We start from the raw sequence: 17268 nt of genomic DNA on the forward strand, positions 1-17268 counted from the left end.
GGAGCATGGGGATGCTGCATTTCTCACGCTCTCTTTCCAGCAAGGATTTGCTTTTACGGAAATCCAAAACAATATAAAACCGCCGGAATCTCAAGTGCGGCCACATCAGTGAGTGCAGAGAAGTTCACGAGGATCAGCTACGGATCAGCCGCTTACTCACACACACAAACACACACACACACTTTGGTTGGCCTCCTTCGGGCTCAGCGTAAGATTTACAGCGACACGTTTCCTAATTACGAACGTTGTCATTACTCCTACTATAAACGTGAGACTCCAGCTAGGCTCACCCTGGCTTTTCCACAGCCACCAGTTCAAATCTGCCTACGACAAAACCGCACCACGCCATGCGGCCTTTTTAAAGACTGCCTTTCCGTTCGCCTTTTATGTGGGATACGCGGACAACATCATAAAAAGACAGAACTAATTTTCAGCAGTGCTTGCTGGCTTTTCCGAAAGCGCTCGGTGGAGTCCAGGCAGGCATAAACGGTAACTTCTATATAAGAATTACCACCAGAGTGTAAATGGCTTCGAATATTTCAGCAAAGTCAAACAAGTCTTCAAACAAAAGCTGTAAAAAAAAAAAAAAAAAAAAAAAAAAAACACAGCTCGCTGCTCCGTCAGCGAGTTCAATAAAGCATGCTGGCTGACTGTAACTTGCTCTGGAGACACACACCGCCCCCACTCAGTCCTGCCCGTGACAGTAAAAATGTAGCCAATCAATCACACGGTCCTCTGACGGCTTCACAAAGAAACACGTGTGCCTCTGAGACACTGTTCAAACATGTCCACTGTGCAGGTATTTGAGAAAAAAGTCGTTCTTGATAATCTTTTTTTTTTCCTTCTTCTCTCAACGCTACAAACAAAATCAAAAGACACCTACGAACATACTTTAAGAACACTTTTTTTTTTTTCTCTAGTTATTGTTTTTAAACCAAGACTGACATGTCTGGTTTTGCATTCTTGTGAAGCCACAATTACTCTATAACCAGTTTACAGGAAAAAGCATGTCAGAGACAGAAACACCATCAGTGAAAATGACATGTTACATCAAACATCTAGCAAAAGTTCACCACCAGTTAGACTTCTACCTGCCCTATAATCAAGTGCTTGAACGTCTACTCGGTCATTAGCGCCCCGTGAAATTTAAGGATGAGGCTGTGGAACACTGTCTTGCTGCTATTTTATGCGCTGGCAGTTTGCTGACTGTATATTATATACAAGAAAAGAAGAAGAAAAATCAAACGGAAAAAAAAAAAAACCCATAAAGGTTTCAAACATTCGATCTGATCTATCTGATTATTTTACATCTGGATGGCATCTGGATAACGAACACACATATCATGTAAACATACTGTAGAATAATATCAGGATTAACTGTTATGTTGTCAGGCTCACTATTTTGCTGAACTGCTTTGTCACAGAGATAGATATTCCTGTGACAATGTGAAATAATAAGTAACGACGTAACACACGTGGAGCCAGATAGAACACAAACTGTCAGTGCTTCGATATTACGTGGACAGTTTTCTATTGAAATAAGATCATAAGGTCATAATATCTTGTAGAACTTGTGCTGATGATGTATCAGATATGTAAACGCTAAAATGTCACCATGTATGGGTCAAGGAAACAACATCCATCCATCCATCCATCCATCCATCCATCCATCTTCTATACTGCTTACTCCTTTTCAGGGTCACGGGGAAACCTGGAGCCTATCCCAGGGAGCATCGGGCACAAGGCGGGGTACACCCTGGACAGGTTGCCAATCCATCCCAGGGCACACATTCAACAATATATTATACTTTCATGATGTTATAATATCATATATGATTATATATCATGTTAGTGCCTACTGAAGTGAAATGAAATTGAATTATATTTAACTCAGAAATGTGATGCTATCCATCCATCCATCCATTTTTTATACTGCTTATCCTACACAGGGTCACGTGGGAGCCTGGAGCCTATCCCAGGGAAGTAGGGGCGCGGGGCTGGGGATACCCGGGACGGGGTGCCAACCTATCGGAGGCCACAATTGCACACGCACTCACACGATTTGGAAATACCAATTGGGCTACACTGCATGTGTTTGGACTGCGGGAGAAAACCGGGGTACCTGGAGGAAACCCCCGAAGCACGAGGAGAACATACAGGCTCCACGCATACAGGGCGGAGGTGGGATTCGAGCTCCCAACCCCGGAGCTGCGAGGCAAATGTGGTAACCACTAAGCCACCGTACCTCTCCTCTGATGCTATAAAATGAAAATGTATCATGATTTCAATTTAACATTGCCTGCATGTGTACAAGTACTGCAATGCAATGCATAGTGAATTGTACGTTATTCTAGAGTAACGTACGAGCTGCACTGGAGCTGAGTGTTATCTTTGTGATGTGATGCGTCATTCTCTGCATACCACAAGGACACGATTGCCGTGCAAAGTCATGCTCGTGTTGCTGTAACCCGGCGTTCTTAAGCCCGAGTGATGAAAAGTAAAGGCGGACTGATAATTGCTGTGTGAACAGCTCTCTATGTGGAATAAATGTACGTTTTACATCATACTCATTGTAGTTCATTTCGCAGCGAATGGAAAACTCAAGGATTTGTACAGGGACGTGTGTGTGTGTGCTCTTTACTATAGGCGCACAATAGACTTTTTGAAGGCGCAGAGCCGTGGCCGGACTACAGTGGAGGTTTTGTGTGCTGGCGTCTGCTGAGTGACGAGGCTGTGTTACCTGTGGAGAGTCTGCGCTGATGGAGAGGACACATGCCGCTGAAACAGGAGCAGGATTCCCCCGAGCGGCCTCTCTGAGGGGGCGGCGCCAGCGAGCACTGGGGTTTCAGGAACCCTGCGTGAACAGCAAACACGTACAAGTTAAATCAAATCTGCATTACGCCCAGCTGAACTGTAATACAAGCAGGGCATCCACGGATTTGATTTAGTACCTTTGAATGCCACTTTCAATTAAATAAAAAAGACAGCAATTCGATTTCCAGTCATTTATTACTTATTGAGATATACTTTTTAGTCAAATAAAAACTTTTTAAGGACCCATGGACATCCACGTGTTGTGACTGGTACACGTTTGCACTTCACACCTTAACATACAATAACTGGTTTACTCCTGGACACACAGATGGTTGTGATGCAGAATTAGACGGTCGATGGTCAGAGAACGAGATAATTGTCATACAGAATCAGGCCGTGATTATAATAGAAGCAGACGGTCCTCATTCGGTATCAGAAAGTCGTTATACAGAATCAGACGGTTGTCAAAACCGAATCAGAAAGTCATTATAACAGAATAAGACAATTGCCAAAATAGAATCAGGTGCTTGGTTTAGAGAATCAGACACTTGTCATAATATAATGAGAAGGTCGTTCTAACAGAATCTGATGGTCGTCATAACAGAATCAGCCAGATTCAGTAAGTCATAAGACAGGTCCTCACAGCAAAAATCAGAATCAAACAGATTCAAACAGTCATAACAGTTTCAGACAGATTCAGTAAGTCACAACACAATCAGAAGGTCCTCATAGCAAAAATCAGACAGTCTCAACAGAATCAGACAGATTCAAACAGTCATAACAGAATCAGACGGTCTCATAACAGAATCAGACAGATTCAGACAGTCTTAACAGAATCAGGAGGTCCTCATAACAGAATCAGATAGATTCAGACAGTCTTAACAGAATCAGGCAATCCTCATAACAGAATCAGACAGTCTCAACAGAATCAGACAGATTCAGACAGTCATAACAGAATCAGGAGGTCCTCATAACAGAATCAGACAGTCTCAACAGAATCAGACAGATTCAAACAGTCATAACAGAATCAGACAGTCTCATCAGAATCAGGCAGTCTCATAACAGAAATGGACAGATTCAGACAGTCATAACAGAATCAGGCAGTCCTCATAATAGAATCAGACACATTCAGACGGTCATAACAGAATCATAACAGAATCAGGCAATCCTAATAACAGAATCATAACAGAATCAGGCAATCCTAATAACAGAATCATAACAGAATCAGACAGATTCAGACAGTCATAATAGAATCAGATGGTCCTCATAACAGAACCAGGCAGTACTCATAACAGAATCAGATGGTTATAACAGAATCAGACAGTCATAACAGAATCAGGCAAATTTAGACTTCTTTTTGTGATTTTTTATTTTATTTTACTGGAATCGCTGTAAATAGTTTCCCAAGAAGTTCCACACGAACATCACTTTAAAGCTGGGATTACGAAATTAAAAGTGAAAGCTTTGGAAATAATTTTTATACCAGAGTTACGAACTTTTACGTACATTCCTTCATGGCAATGGCAGAAGAAAACAACAGTAGGTATTTGTTTACTTTTTCTAAATACAACTTAGTCACACTACAGAGAAGCCTAAAGAAACCAAAAGTCCCGGCCTAGAGCTAAACAATCAGGCGGGCTAACTCACACAATGGCCTGCTTTTTAAACCGCAGACCAGATCTTTATGAAAAGCACTGATCTCATGACTCCTCCTGACTCTGTCTCTGACCTTTAGTGGCGTAGTGTGACCCATTTGCCCCCTAACATTTTCAGTTCCATCCTGTACCACATGACCCAAAGCCCTCAAGGCTACTGATGCCCCAGGCTTGCCTCAAACCAATGCCCCTTCCTAGCGCTCAACAAGTGGGTGGCACATGACTCTATGCTGGTGAAATGCCAGATGAGACAAGCACGGCTGCAGGGGGTAGGGAGGGATGCCAAGCTGTGCATTTTGGAGGTCGTAGGTCATTCTGCATACTAATGTCATTTATATGACTCATGTACACCATTAGAATGAGAACAAGAATAAATACATTTACTGTTACTTCAAGATTTAAAGTAACTCTTAAATAAAAAAAACAAAAACAAACAAACATGAGCTAATCTTGGTCGTCTGATGCCGGTTGTTCAAATTTGATACAGCACAACAAGACATATTTTTTCATTCAAGTTTTATCCAACACCCTCAATTAAAAACCCATGGATTCTCGAAAACAGATTGTTTTGCTTACAGAAAACGTTCTTCGTCGAACCCATTTCGAACGCTTGAATCATTAACCATCCAAAGAACCTATGAGGAACCTTTTTTAACTTAAAACTTTAACAATTTATTTATAAGATCAGGTTATGGTCTCACAACACAGGCACATTATGCAAATTAAAGGACTATGCTACTACTACAAACTAAACTTGATGATGAATAAAAGTATAACTGTTATGGTTTACCTACTGTACATTAAAATAAGGAGAGTACACACTTAAAACGGTTAATGGTAGAACCCTTAAAGATTTAGCAGTTTGTCCCTTCATAAGAACCCTTATATTTTCTATGTAAAACCTTACAACAACCTTTCTCTATTGGCGAAACGTAGAGCCCCTTTTAGAAACTATGTTAGAAGAAAATGATAAACAGATCAACTTTATGCATTCTTTGATCTGTCCCTCTAGGGGAACTTTTAAAGGTTCCAGGTAGACCTACACAACAAAGGCTTTGGTTATTAAAGAGAATTAAAGAGTTTAGAGTTCTTTGGTTTGTCCCACTGTTGCAACTCTTAAAGATTCTTTGTCCAGCTTTTTTATATTACACGGGATTCTAAGAAGAGACCCTTTAGGAAGTGACATTCGAAAAAATAAAGATCAAATATACAATCCTAAAAGATTTCCTCTTTCAGAGAACCCTTTAATGTTCTATGTAAAACCATGTATGCTCATCACCCAAGAAGGTTCCCTTAGAGAAAACCAATAAAAAGGTAGATACACAATCCATAAGCATTTTTGGTTAGTCCCTTTTAGGGAACTCTTAAAGGTTCTATGTAGAACCTTGTAATAGGTTTCCATATTAGAAAATGTTCCAAGAAAAGGCCCGTTAGGAAGCGACATTTGAAACAGAGGGTTCCCCTAAGAGATGAATCTATCAAGAGCCCATAATGATTCAAAGAACCCTAGAGGCACCCATCGTCAGAGTGCCTGAAAATGCAATCTGAAAGCCTGTTTTTGAAATCCCATTTGTGTTGCCATGTGACAAATCTAACATTTCCAATTTTCCGATTTATGCATATTCATAGAATATGAATTGAATTCATTATTCAATACAGATTCAGGGATATAAGAGATACCAGTTACCTTACTGAGAAAAAGAATCAGAAAAAGAGACAGATAGAAAGTCTAATCCCTGGACTCACAGCTTGTGGTCTGGACTTTCACAGTAGTTTACTTTCTCTTGCCAGTTAAGGCTGCAACGTGACTCAGAGCTGATGGAGAGGATGAGTGAGTTCATGCTCTATGTGCATCAGTGACGCTATTAAAAAAAAAGTTAGCTTCCTCATTTCCTAGTATAGACCTTTAGGATTGGAGCCAACACTAAGAGTGGAGGGCAGCGGCATAGCCTCGCTTCAGTCCCTGCTCAATAAAGTGCTTTCGCTTCTACCATGAAAATCATGTCATTCCAGATGAGCTCAGGCAATGACATTTAAAACAGGCGCAGGGATATCGAATTAGTTCCTCGTGATAAGCCGTCTGGGAATCTGAAGCTGTGGTCAAGTGTAGGAGGCCTGGGAGAAGAAAGTGGAGGAGAGCATGATGGAGAGCGGAGGTAAGCCTGTCAAACACATTCCACAGCTCTTTCATTAAAATCATAAAAATGCACAAATGCCAGAGACGGACATCAAGTCTGGAACACGGCAAGTGAATGTGGAGGAGATGAGCTCGGAAAAAGTTCCAGGGAGAACGAGAGAAATGGTCTTTACATTACCTTGACTGCCACAATAATGTCCTCTTATAGCAACTTATATACTGAAAATGTTTCAGAGAGTCGTTTTAATAATAAATAGTTCATTACAGTTATATTATATTGTACTATTTCTAAAGAATAGCCATTGACGGAGTTCCAGTACCAAGCTCGTATTATTATATTACTAAAATGACTAAAGCCTACTCACGGTCACATTAAGAAAACCAAAATGAACCCATGTTTCCATCAGCTATGGTCATGCAAAAATGATACAAACATGATTAGGGAATTGGGGAGGGTGATATTTAAGAGAAAAAAAAAACAACAACAAAAGGCTGTGCTGTTATAGGAAAATAATCAATGACCACCCTGAAGCTTTCCAATAAAACTTCATGCACATGCCAAACTATTTCATTTCTTGTTCAATGCTGTGAAACATCCACAAAACAAGTTAGTTCCTGTTATTGCTTGCATTACAGCGATAAACATTCATTTCTTGTCAGAACTGCTGTTATAGAAAGTTAATCAGCACCTTCTAACCAATCAGAATCAAGAATTTTACCAGCGCTGTGGTAAAATTTTATTCAAAAATAAACAAAATAGTGCCAAAATAACAGCATAATGGATAAGTGACGTTACGTGTTCAGTCATTTGTCTTCAGTAGCTACATTGCGTGTAATGAAAGATTTTTTTTTATAGCTACTTGCGCTAAAAACGTTTATAGCTGCTCGGGCGGTCTTAACGTGAATAACGAAATCAGTAGCTGACGTAGCATAATGCTAATTCTGATTCCTAAATTTGAAAGTGACTAATATAGTTACCTACTACTACTATAGTTCCACCCAACTCGAAGCATGGGGAAGAAATAGGAATAAGAAGTCAACCATGCACATGATATGATGCCTTGGATAGTCTTCATGATACCATGATATTAAAAATATATAAACAGTCAGTGTATATCAGTGATGGAAACATGAATGACGTTAGCCGTCAACAGGCTAGACCTTCCATCAGTCCTTTATTAGCTTGATTCCAACATCCATAATAGAGTGAATCTCCTTCATCGCACAGCAGCCGATTTCCTGAACTGAACTAAAGAAAGACACATGCTCGGTCTCTCTGAGGTATGTCACTAAACATTAGCACGTGAGCTAAGCCTTCCTTTCAGGCTAACGCTAACGCGACTGGACAGCGACTGCCCGAGAAACGAATGCTCAACAGCGCTGAACGAGGAACGATTTTTAGAAGAACAGCCAAGTCAGCTCAATTACATGATCTAAACGGTGGCATTCACCACAAATGATGAATGATGATGGAAAAGGTAGGAAGGAAAGAAAGAGGGAGGGAGCGCTGTACGCAACGCTCATTTGTTCTTTCGCATTTAATTCCACACAAAATTTGAATGCGAATTTTCTTCGTATTGACATGTAACCACATCACCTCCGCGGTTGGAGGTTCAAATCCCGCCGCCGCCTGTGTGCAGGGAGTTTACATGTTTTCCGCATTCTTCGGGGGTTTCCTCCGGGTACTCCAGTTTCCTCCTGCAGTTGTAGGCTTGATTGGCATTTCCAAATTGTGTGTGAATGGGTGTGTGAATATATGTGCGATTGTGCCCTGCCATGGGCTTGCCCCCCCATCCCCTGCCTTGTGCCCCGAGTTCCCAGGAATAGGCTCCAGGCTCCCCCGTGACCCTGTGTAGGATAAGCGATATGAAAAATAGACGGATGGATGGAAAAGGCGTGTCCAGTGTCAGCTAAAAAAAAAAAGAGGCAGGTGAAAGAAATAACGGGAACTAACTTGCTTCACAGATATTCTATAGTGACTACGTTTACATGGACAGCAAGTAATCTAATCGTTGACCTTATTCTGAGTAAGACGATATCGTGATTAAGGTGTTTACATGACTCGCTTTTAGAATATTCCTTTCATGTTGCTGTTTTACATGCTATAGAACATAGAGCGATTAACGGTACACGTCATTACGTCCCCACACCACACCGTCCGACGTCCCTCCAGAATTTCACGTATAGACGCACAGTTCGTCTTTGTTACGGTATCGTATACAGTTTTGGGTGTTTCATGTTTAATTTTACGAAAGCTTCAAGTGCAGTTAATTATTCGTCATGCTGTACGTGCTAATAGACGACTGCTTGAAGCCGTGGGCTGCGTCTGAACCCGCATACTTACCTACTGTATAGTAGCTGCGATACATGTATTTCGCCTACTATATAGTAGGTAAGTACGCGGTTTTGCACGCAGCCGTGCTCTCTTGTTTGCCGTCAAACGGTTGAGCGCTGCCGTGTGTGTACGTGTCCTGTCTCAAAATGCGGCGAAAACTCTCAACGACGTTAATAGTGTGATTAAAGGTGTGTAACGCACGTCGATAACGCGACTAAAACAGGAATACTCCACACGTCTTAATTCGATTTGTGTTTACCTCGAGTATGACTTTAGTCAGATTAAGGTCATCAATAATCGCTGGTTACATGCTAGTTTCTTAATCAGAGTACTGTTTTAATCTGGTTAATATAGGATTATTGCTGTCCATGTAAACTGAATGTTAAATGCGTCGTGCAGGGCCTCATCAGGGTCCCTTTAATACTCAGACATTAAAAATAAAACATTACCATGCATAGCTTTTTTAATAGTTTAACTTTGTGTATTCTAGGGAAGTTACTCTGGCCATGAAAAACAGCTTCAAGCCTCATGAGTCATATTACCATCTTTTGTGTCCTTGAGGAGCCTTGAGTCTGTTCATTATTAACGTCTTCTCATCCCTAAATGCTGAAAGGAGAGCGAAACATGAAGTCTCTTTCTAATGGAGCAGTCGAAGGGAGTGCTGACTAACCAATGAGTCTTTCAGAGCACCTCCTCTCTCCCTGTACTACGTTCCAGACCCGATTTAGTTATAGCGCGGCGGCTGTTTCTTCTCGTAAGCTGCGAGTGGATTCGGCTCTGGCACTCTACCCGAAGCTCAGATGGTTGCCTTTCACTTAAAGAAGTAATCAGAGGGAGCAGTGTCTCATTAAATTCAATTACAGCGCTGACAGTTATTGTACACTGAACAGCCTCGACCTCTCCCAAGACTTAATCAAAGCCCATCAGAGATGACAGTACCGACATTGTTGAGTCTCCTGAATAATCCCCATTGGGCACAAGCTTCCCTGGCTGTGGGAATTCAATGCTCTCTGTCCTGATTCACTGCTTGAGTACTATCTCTGGTTTGATGCTACCAATCAGCATGGAGAAAATGTCAAGCCTCTTGTCTCTGTGTGGGCTTCATCAGCAAACTGTTGTCTGCAATCTTCAGATGCTTTAAAAAGTAGGCGCTCTTCATCCCCATTTGTGTAAAGGCCACTCAAATGAAAATGCAAGCATATTCTCCTTTCTCTCTATTTTCTTTTAATGTAAAGGACATGGTGTAATACCGTTCGACTCAAGTCCTGATATAGTAAAGGTTTATGTATGTAACAAATATGGAAACTTCATAACACTGACGACGATTCATTACGCATTGCAGCTTTGACACGTGCAAAATAGCAAGTATCGTCTATTTCGAATGTGTACTTAAATTAGCATGCATTTTGCTACCTAAAGTGCAAAATGTCTTGTTCACCCCAAGGTGAATTACGGCAGCTTGAAACAATTCGATGTGTAAATTACTACCACTGAATGGCAGGGATTAAATGTGTCCAAACCCATTTATGCTCTTTGGAGCAAATAAATAAATAAATAAATAAATAAATAAAACCATTATTCAACTTACGTTTCTGAAAATGATGTCTTAATACTTCAAAATAACGTGAAGGTTTTTTCTTTTCCTTAAGGAAGACATCACCGAGCATGAGAAAATTCTTTGAAAAAAAAAAAGAAAAAAAAAAAAGAAATGTTTCACTCGTTTGATCGTTCTGATTATCTCAGTCGCCGTCTCTTTAATCAGAGAGCTATCTAGAGGGGGTAGAACCAGGCATAGACCATACCGAAATTCAACCCTAAACAGGACCGACTGCTGAGATCCACAGGTGTTCCCATCCAGCCAATCAAAAAACATCACGACGAGCGGTCCTGCTTTAATAACAGACCCCACACTGTTTAGGATTACTGTGTTTCACTGCATACTGAAGTCATGATGTCCTGCATAATGCCACATATATATCATATATATTCATCGTATTAGTGTGAACTATGCATTATGGGATGTAATATACTTCAAAAGATAACACTAGGTGCATCTTAATAAAATCAGCCAATATAACTGCGCTTTGTTCACAGATTCATTTTTGAGAAATAATAATAATAATAATAATAATAATAATAATAATAATAATAATAATAATAATAATAAGAGGTCTGTAATAATATATAATAGTATTATTTTTGTTTTTAATGTACACATTCTGCTTTGTTTTGGCATTTCAGCTATATTAAACCTGTCTTTTTTTTTTTTTTTTAAAGATGTAGATGAGTTTCAGAGCTGAAAAGCTGACATAGCAATAAGACTCTCATTTAATACATACATAAACAATGGTAATTCAGTTCCACTGAAAAGCATAAATCTAAGCAAAACTGCTGAAACATTTGCAGCATTTGGCAGATGCCCTTATCCAGAGCGACTTACATTTATCTCCTTATACAACTGAGGGTTAAGGGCCTCGCCCAAGAGCCCAACAGTGGTAGCTTGGCAATGCTGGGGCTTGAACTCCTGACTTTCTGATCAGTAACCCAAAGTCTTTAACCAGTGAGTCACCACTGCAGTTATTCACTCAATGATACAACAACACATTATCAAAACTCAGTGTTTCCTTAAAATAAGCTTTATCTCAATGCTGATTAAAGGGTTATGGCACTAAGCAGACATACCATCATCTCTATTACAACAATCTCCCCTTACAGATCTCATTATATACCTAAATATACCAAAAAACAGCAGAACATTGAGGCAGCAACACCCAGTGATGGCACTTCCTGTCTCAGTTTCCTCTGTACACTAAAACCTGAGCCACATGGTACACGCTGCCATACAGCTGTGTTTAACATCAGCACCTGTGAGCTACAATAGGCTACAAAGCCAGACTGCTAAACCCGTCTACAGACAGGTGACGACAAGGTTTCCTGTGTAGACGAACTTTTCACTTCGGTGTGCGTGCTTTGTCAAGAAAAAAGAAAAAAAAAAACGAAAAAAAAAAAAAAAACGAAAAAAAACCCCCCAACCCTTTTTTGATTAAACAAGCTGATCCGATGCACGGTTTCAAATGAAATCCGTTCAAAGAGAGATTTGAGGTCTGTGCATGGGTGTGAGTGGGCTGTGCTACTAACGGCCATGCTTGTGGTTGCCAACACGAGTCATTTTATTTACAACTCACTTTCTATATTACATGTGGCGAAGAAAACTGCCAGTTGCCCAGGTGGGGCATTTCAAACGTCAAGAACACAGAAAGATTTCACATTTACTTCATTCCAAAATGAAGGCATCTGTGCTAGCCTTGAACGTTCTCATTTTGTCCGTAGTTAGGTGATTTCAAGATTGGGGTGTCATTTGTGCCCCAACGATATTACATTTACAAATACTTCATGTATGTAAGGTAACAGCGAAATCGATATTTTTAACCACACAACGACCTACGTGCATGTTTCAGATAAACAACGTTATAAGAAAACGCTATTTTTGCTTGTCCAGTCCACTACACCTGCAAATTGTACAAACAAAATTATTATTATTATTATTTTTTTGCTTTAACGTGTGACTCACACCCGAAAGATCCTTTTTCCACGACTTCGTATTATAGTTTATGAAAAATGGACATTTTAGTTCATTCACTCATCCCTGTACACATTCCCCCCCTATGAAATATTTGGAATATTCCACAAGTCACATGTTCAACAGTCAATTTTCTGAAGATCATGGGAAGAAGAAAATTACATTCTCTCACTCTTTTTTCCCTGTTTATTTTCAATGGCATGGAGTGCTGCAGGGATGATGTATTTTTGATGGGCCAAACTGGAAGTTAGAGTCACCCTGGTTCCCTCGATAAAAAGCCAATAGGAGTTTTGTACTGGTTTTTGGATCATTGCAGAAAACAAGCTCTGTGTCCAACAAAAGGTTATAATTCTTACACGTTTTATTCATCAAGATAATCTTCACAAATGAACACAACTTTTGTGAATTTTGAAGCCTAAATACAATCGGCAGAAGTAAAAAAAAAAAAAAAAAAGTTAAAGTTAGTCTATAAACGAACTACACCACATGACTTCAACGTCACCACCGCTAAGCTCCTGAAAACTCTTTCAATCTTTATTAAAAATAAACACTACAATTTGAAAATACTATAAATTGATAAGTTGGGAAGTTTGACTTGGAATAGTTTGCAAGAGCGTGAGTATAAACACAACGATGCTGGAGTAGATGAGTTTTCCGATTCGGCGTGATGACATTTTATGTCTCCGACAACCTCTGTAGTCCCATTTGGCCACTTGTTTAGCAGCCGTCTTTATCAAGACAAGTAAAAGCTTTTAAAAGTCCCGACTGCGGTATTCCTGATGTATTTTGTGTCCTGGAATAAAACGTGGAAATATCCTGAGCTTGTGTTCACCACAGACTTTATTTCAGCCATTTAACCAAAAAAACCTGTTTAAAAAAACCCCATTGACTTTGTTATGGTTGGAACCGGAACTCAAAAACTTAAAAAGCTCGTTTCCGGATTTTAGGACTCATTTCTGCACCTCTCTATTGCGACACTGACTGATGAGATCACTTTGATTGCCATTAGCATGAATGTTAGTGAATGGCACTTTGTATGTTTGCTAATTCTATGCTAAAATCTCAACCCTGTTACTCATTTAAGCGCAAAATGCAGCCAAAGAAACCTTTATACCAATATTATTGCCTGAGATGGGTTAAAACACCTTGTTAAGGGTTAAGCTGAAAAATTCTAAAATAAAAAATAAAACTTTAAAGCTCAATGTTGCGCATAATCATAAATAATGTTACATGCAGACCTTGCAATGAGAAGCTCTTTTTTTGTGTTTTGTAAAGAATTAATTAATAATAAACACAGCCAGCTTTGGTTTATGTGCATTAAAAGAGAAGGTACCCATGCACTGCTAAAATATTAATGCTATACCACTGTGTTTACTGCCTGCCAGGCACTTACAACCATAGTTCACACTGACTGGCAGCTGAGCAATGTGGAGCTGCTGTATTTTCTGTCTTGTATTTTCCGTCCTTACGCCACAGGGAGACCTTCAGACCCTGTTCTGACTGAGATAATAATACATCTGCCTAATCCGTGCTTCGTATATGTGCTAGATAAGAAACGCCAACCACTCATGGAGGTCTGTGCAGACCTGGCCATTCATTTTGTTTTTTTCTCACAAGAAGAGACCAAAAAATTGCCAAGACTCAGACACAGAGGAGGGGCCAGGAAGGAAATAGAGGCCAGCAGTAACGAGGTTAAGAGGCAGATTTTAGAAAAACGGCTTGTGCGCGTCAGACGTCGCTCCAGGGCTCGTGGGGTTAAACAAGAGCTTCTCTCATTCTGCTCAGGGATTCAGAAAGTTCCTCGGGCGATTGGCGAAATCGAATTTGTGTGATTGGACTCACCGATTGATTGAATATACGCAGGAAAGAAAAAGAACCCTTTGATGCAAATTAAGTTTCAAATCTCTCATTCTTCACGTCTTCACGTCCCCGTCTGCCACAGATCATATGATCGAAATCTGCTTCATGACTGAAGCTAAAATATCAACGTTCACCATTTAGTCAACAGATCTCTGTGTAATGTTGGGTGCATACGTTTGCACCCCCAATGCATTCTAGATACCCTTATTTTGCAAAAAAAAAAACAACAAAATAAACCTGTCTACCAAAAACCTACCATTTTAAGAAAGAGCGAAGCAAACATTTGAACTGATATCAACTTTGATAGTTTTGCTATTGATATACCACATTGCTGTAATCCTAAAACAGAGACTCTGACAGTAGTTCCGGGTGTAATTCATATCTTATGTTTATATTAATGTATCTTAATATGTTATCGGTTCTACAGGGGGTCCCAAAAGTCTCCATACATAGGGGAAATTAGCACTTTTTAGCAAATGTATAAAAAATATATTAGATTTTTTCCCCCCAGATAGCCTTTAAGAACGCCTTTGACACAAGAAGAACGTATTGAAATTCTCAATACATTCTCATGGCGGTCGCAAGGTTGTGACAGCCTTGAACGTTAAACATGGCGAGCACATCACACACCACACTGTTGCCAAACTTATAACGGATTGAAAAAGACTGGAAGTGTCGCGGACCATCCGAGGAGTGGACGACCGCCGACGTCCACTGACGAAGACACAACCGATGCGGTGCTGGCGTACATAGTCCCCTATGTATGGAGACTTTTGGGACACCCTGTATTGTAACAACTTACGCAGGGACGTTTATGGTGGACGCTCCACATAAATTTGGAAAGAATTTTAAAATCATATACTCATTGAAAAATGGTGAAGTTTTCTGTGAATGAACAATATTGGAAGCTGTAACTCTAAATTCTCTGGAGTACTTTACGGTTTCTCAGTAACATGACAAGCTGCGTTTTGTTGTCTTGGTGAACAAAAGACCGCTTAAAGCGGCTATAATGTAAGCGATACTGTTTTTTGAAAATAATCGATGTTCGTATGCCCTTTTGACTATATTTCTCACTGTGCACTATATACAATATCGAGTGTATTCGTTCTTATATAAGCAGAACGGTTGCTCAGAGAAGAGCAGTTAGATGACAGGAAGACTGAAGTGTAGGTGGAAACGGAGACCAAATGATATGTACTCTGTAGCCACACTTCCTGTTAGTGTCTGAAATGACCTGATCTTAATGCTTCCTCCCCCTCCGTTTATTAAAACTCAACATTAACCCCAGCTCCAACCATGCACGTCCTGATTCAAACACACCACGATGTGATGTGAATGAGTGTGTCTTAGCTCCTTCTGTAAAGAAACACACACACATATATATACATACATATATATACATACGCCTCCACACAGAAATACAGCTCTGTTGCACGTGCTTCTTCTGTCATCAGTGAACAATGTCCTCCTCGGTATCTGACCCAGATTCCCATGGCGGCGTGGCAGACTGTGCAGCTCAGACACACTCATTAGCATCATCATATCTCCCTCCTGTCCCCATTAGCTTAATACCTTCGCCTCCATTCATCACCACTGCACACCTCTGCACTGCCGTGCAACCAGCAGGCATATTCCCTTTCCTAATGAGGCACAAGCATGCACGCAAAACACACTCACTTGTGGATGATAAAAGCTGTGTTTGGATTATTTGATCTAGCAATTCGAATGCATAAAATGCTGAACTCTCTCTCTCTCTCTCGCTCTCTCTCTCTGCCTGCTTCATAGCCAGAGTGTGAGATTATTACCTGATCCTAAACCAAATGCCAAATGGCTAAAAAAAAAACAAAAAAAACAAAACCAAAGAGCTGAATTTCACTATTTAAAAACTATACGAATTTTTTATTGAAGGATGGTTCACAGTCGAAAGTTGCCAGATCTACACATTCAACTCCTAAACATTTCAGCTAATGTCCCTTGCCTGTCGATGTATAAAAAGGGGTCTGAGTAAATGTATGAAATTAGTGGAATTAGTGGTGCATTTTATTTTCACATTTAATTTTCACACTCGCGGTTCACTTTAAGTTATGCATACTTTCTACTATGTCTAAAGTGAGAAGAGTCAACATAATTATAGACTTTTTTTTTTTTCATCTGGAGTCTCAGGAAGTTTTATATTGGCCCTAATTTATAGTGTAGTACTTTCTACAGAGAAATTATGTTGTCGATTATTACAATTTAAAAAAAAAAAAAAATGTAGATTCTATATTGAGCACAAAATATCAACAACAATATATTACTATGGAAAACACCAGATTTGAAACATTATTATCAAATCTTCTTCGGTTTATCAATACAAACTGTAAGGTTTAAATTAATATTCTCGTTACTTTATACATTATCACGGATATGGCGAATTTGGCCATTTTTTAAAAATGACTCTCCAGTGTCCAGTCCAGTAGGTTTTCCTTTAAATCCTTCAAGATGGACGAATATGTAGTTTGTCTATCACATGACAAACATTTTCATTAATTTCAAGAAAGATAGAGAGAGAGAAAAACACGAGAGAGGCAGGTGTGCAGAAATCAGAGACAGCCTGAATTTGGATTATATATCAGCCTTTCCTTTTCAGACCAGTTTTTTTTCCCCCCCAAAAAACCACATGCATAATCAACAGCAGACAGGCACTCAATGAATAAAGGCACATCTGAAACTTGTAATCAGTGACGTTCTGGACTTGCTGTGCAGGCTGGATAGGAAGCACAATATAAAAAAAAACCCCTTCAAATCCCTGAAACACATTTCCAAGAGTCAGATCTTCCACTACACCAAATCTATTATTGAATATCAGCGGAGACAGGGTGAAGTTTCAAAAATGGAAGCGTGCGTT

General features: G+C 39.8%; 1 protein-coding gene across 3 annotated transcripts in view; it reads right to left on the reverse strand.

The window, feature by feature from the left end:
• Nucleotides 1-17268, reverse strand: part of rxraa (retinoid X receptor, alpha a) — a 159617-nt gene that overhangs the window by 73678 nt on the left and 68671 nt on the right. For all 3 annotated transcript variants that reach the window (XM_017492920.3, XM_017492919.3, XM_017492923.3), the window contains exon 2: nt 2741-2854. In XM_017492920.3, the coding sequence (XP_017348409.1) occupies nt 2741-2854 (114 nt within the window). The remainder of the gene's footprint in view (nt 1-2740; nt 2855-17268) is intronic.

Source organism: Ictalurus punctatus, chromosome 18 (assembly GCF_001660625.3).
Source record: "Ictalurus punctatus breed USDA103 chromosome 18, Coco_2.0, whole genome shotgun sequence".
In the NCBI taxonomy this organism is placed as follows: domain Eukaryota; kingdom Metazoa; phylum Chordata; class Actinopteri; order Siluriformes; family Ictaluridae; genus Ictalurus; species Ictalurus punctatus.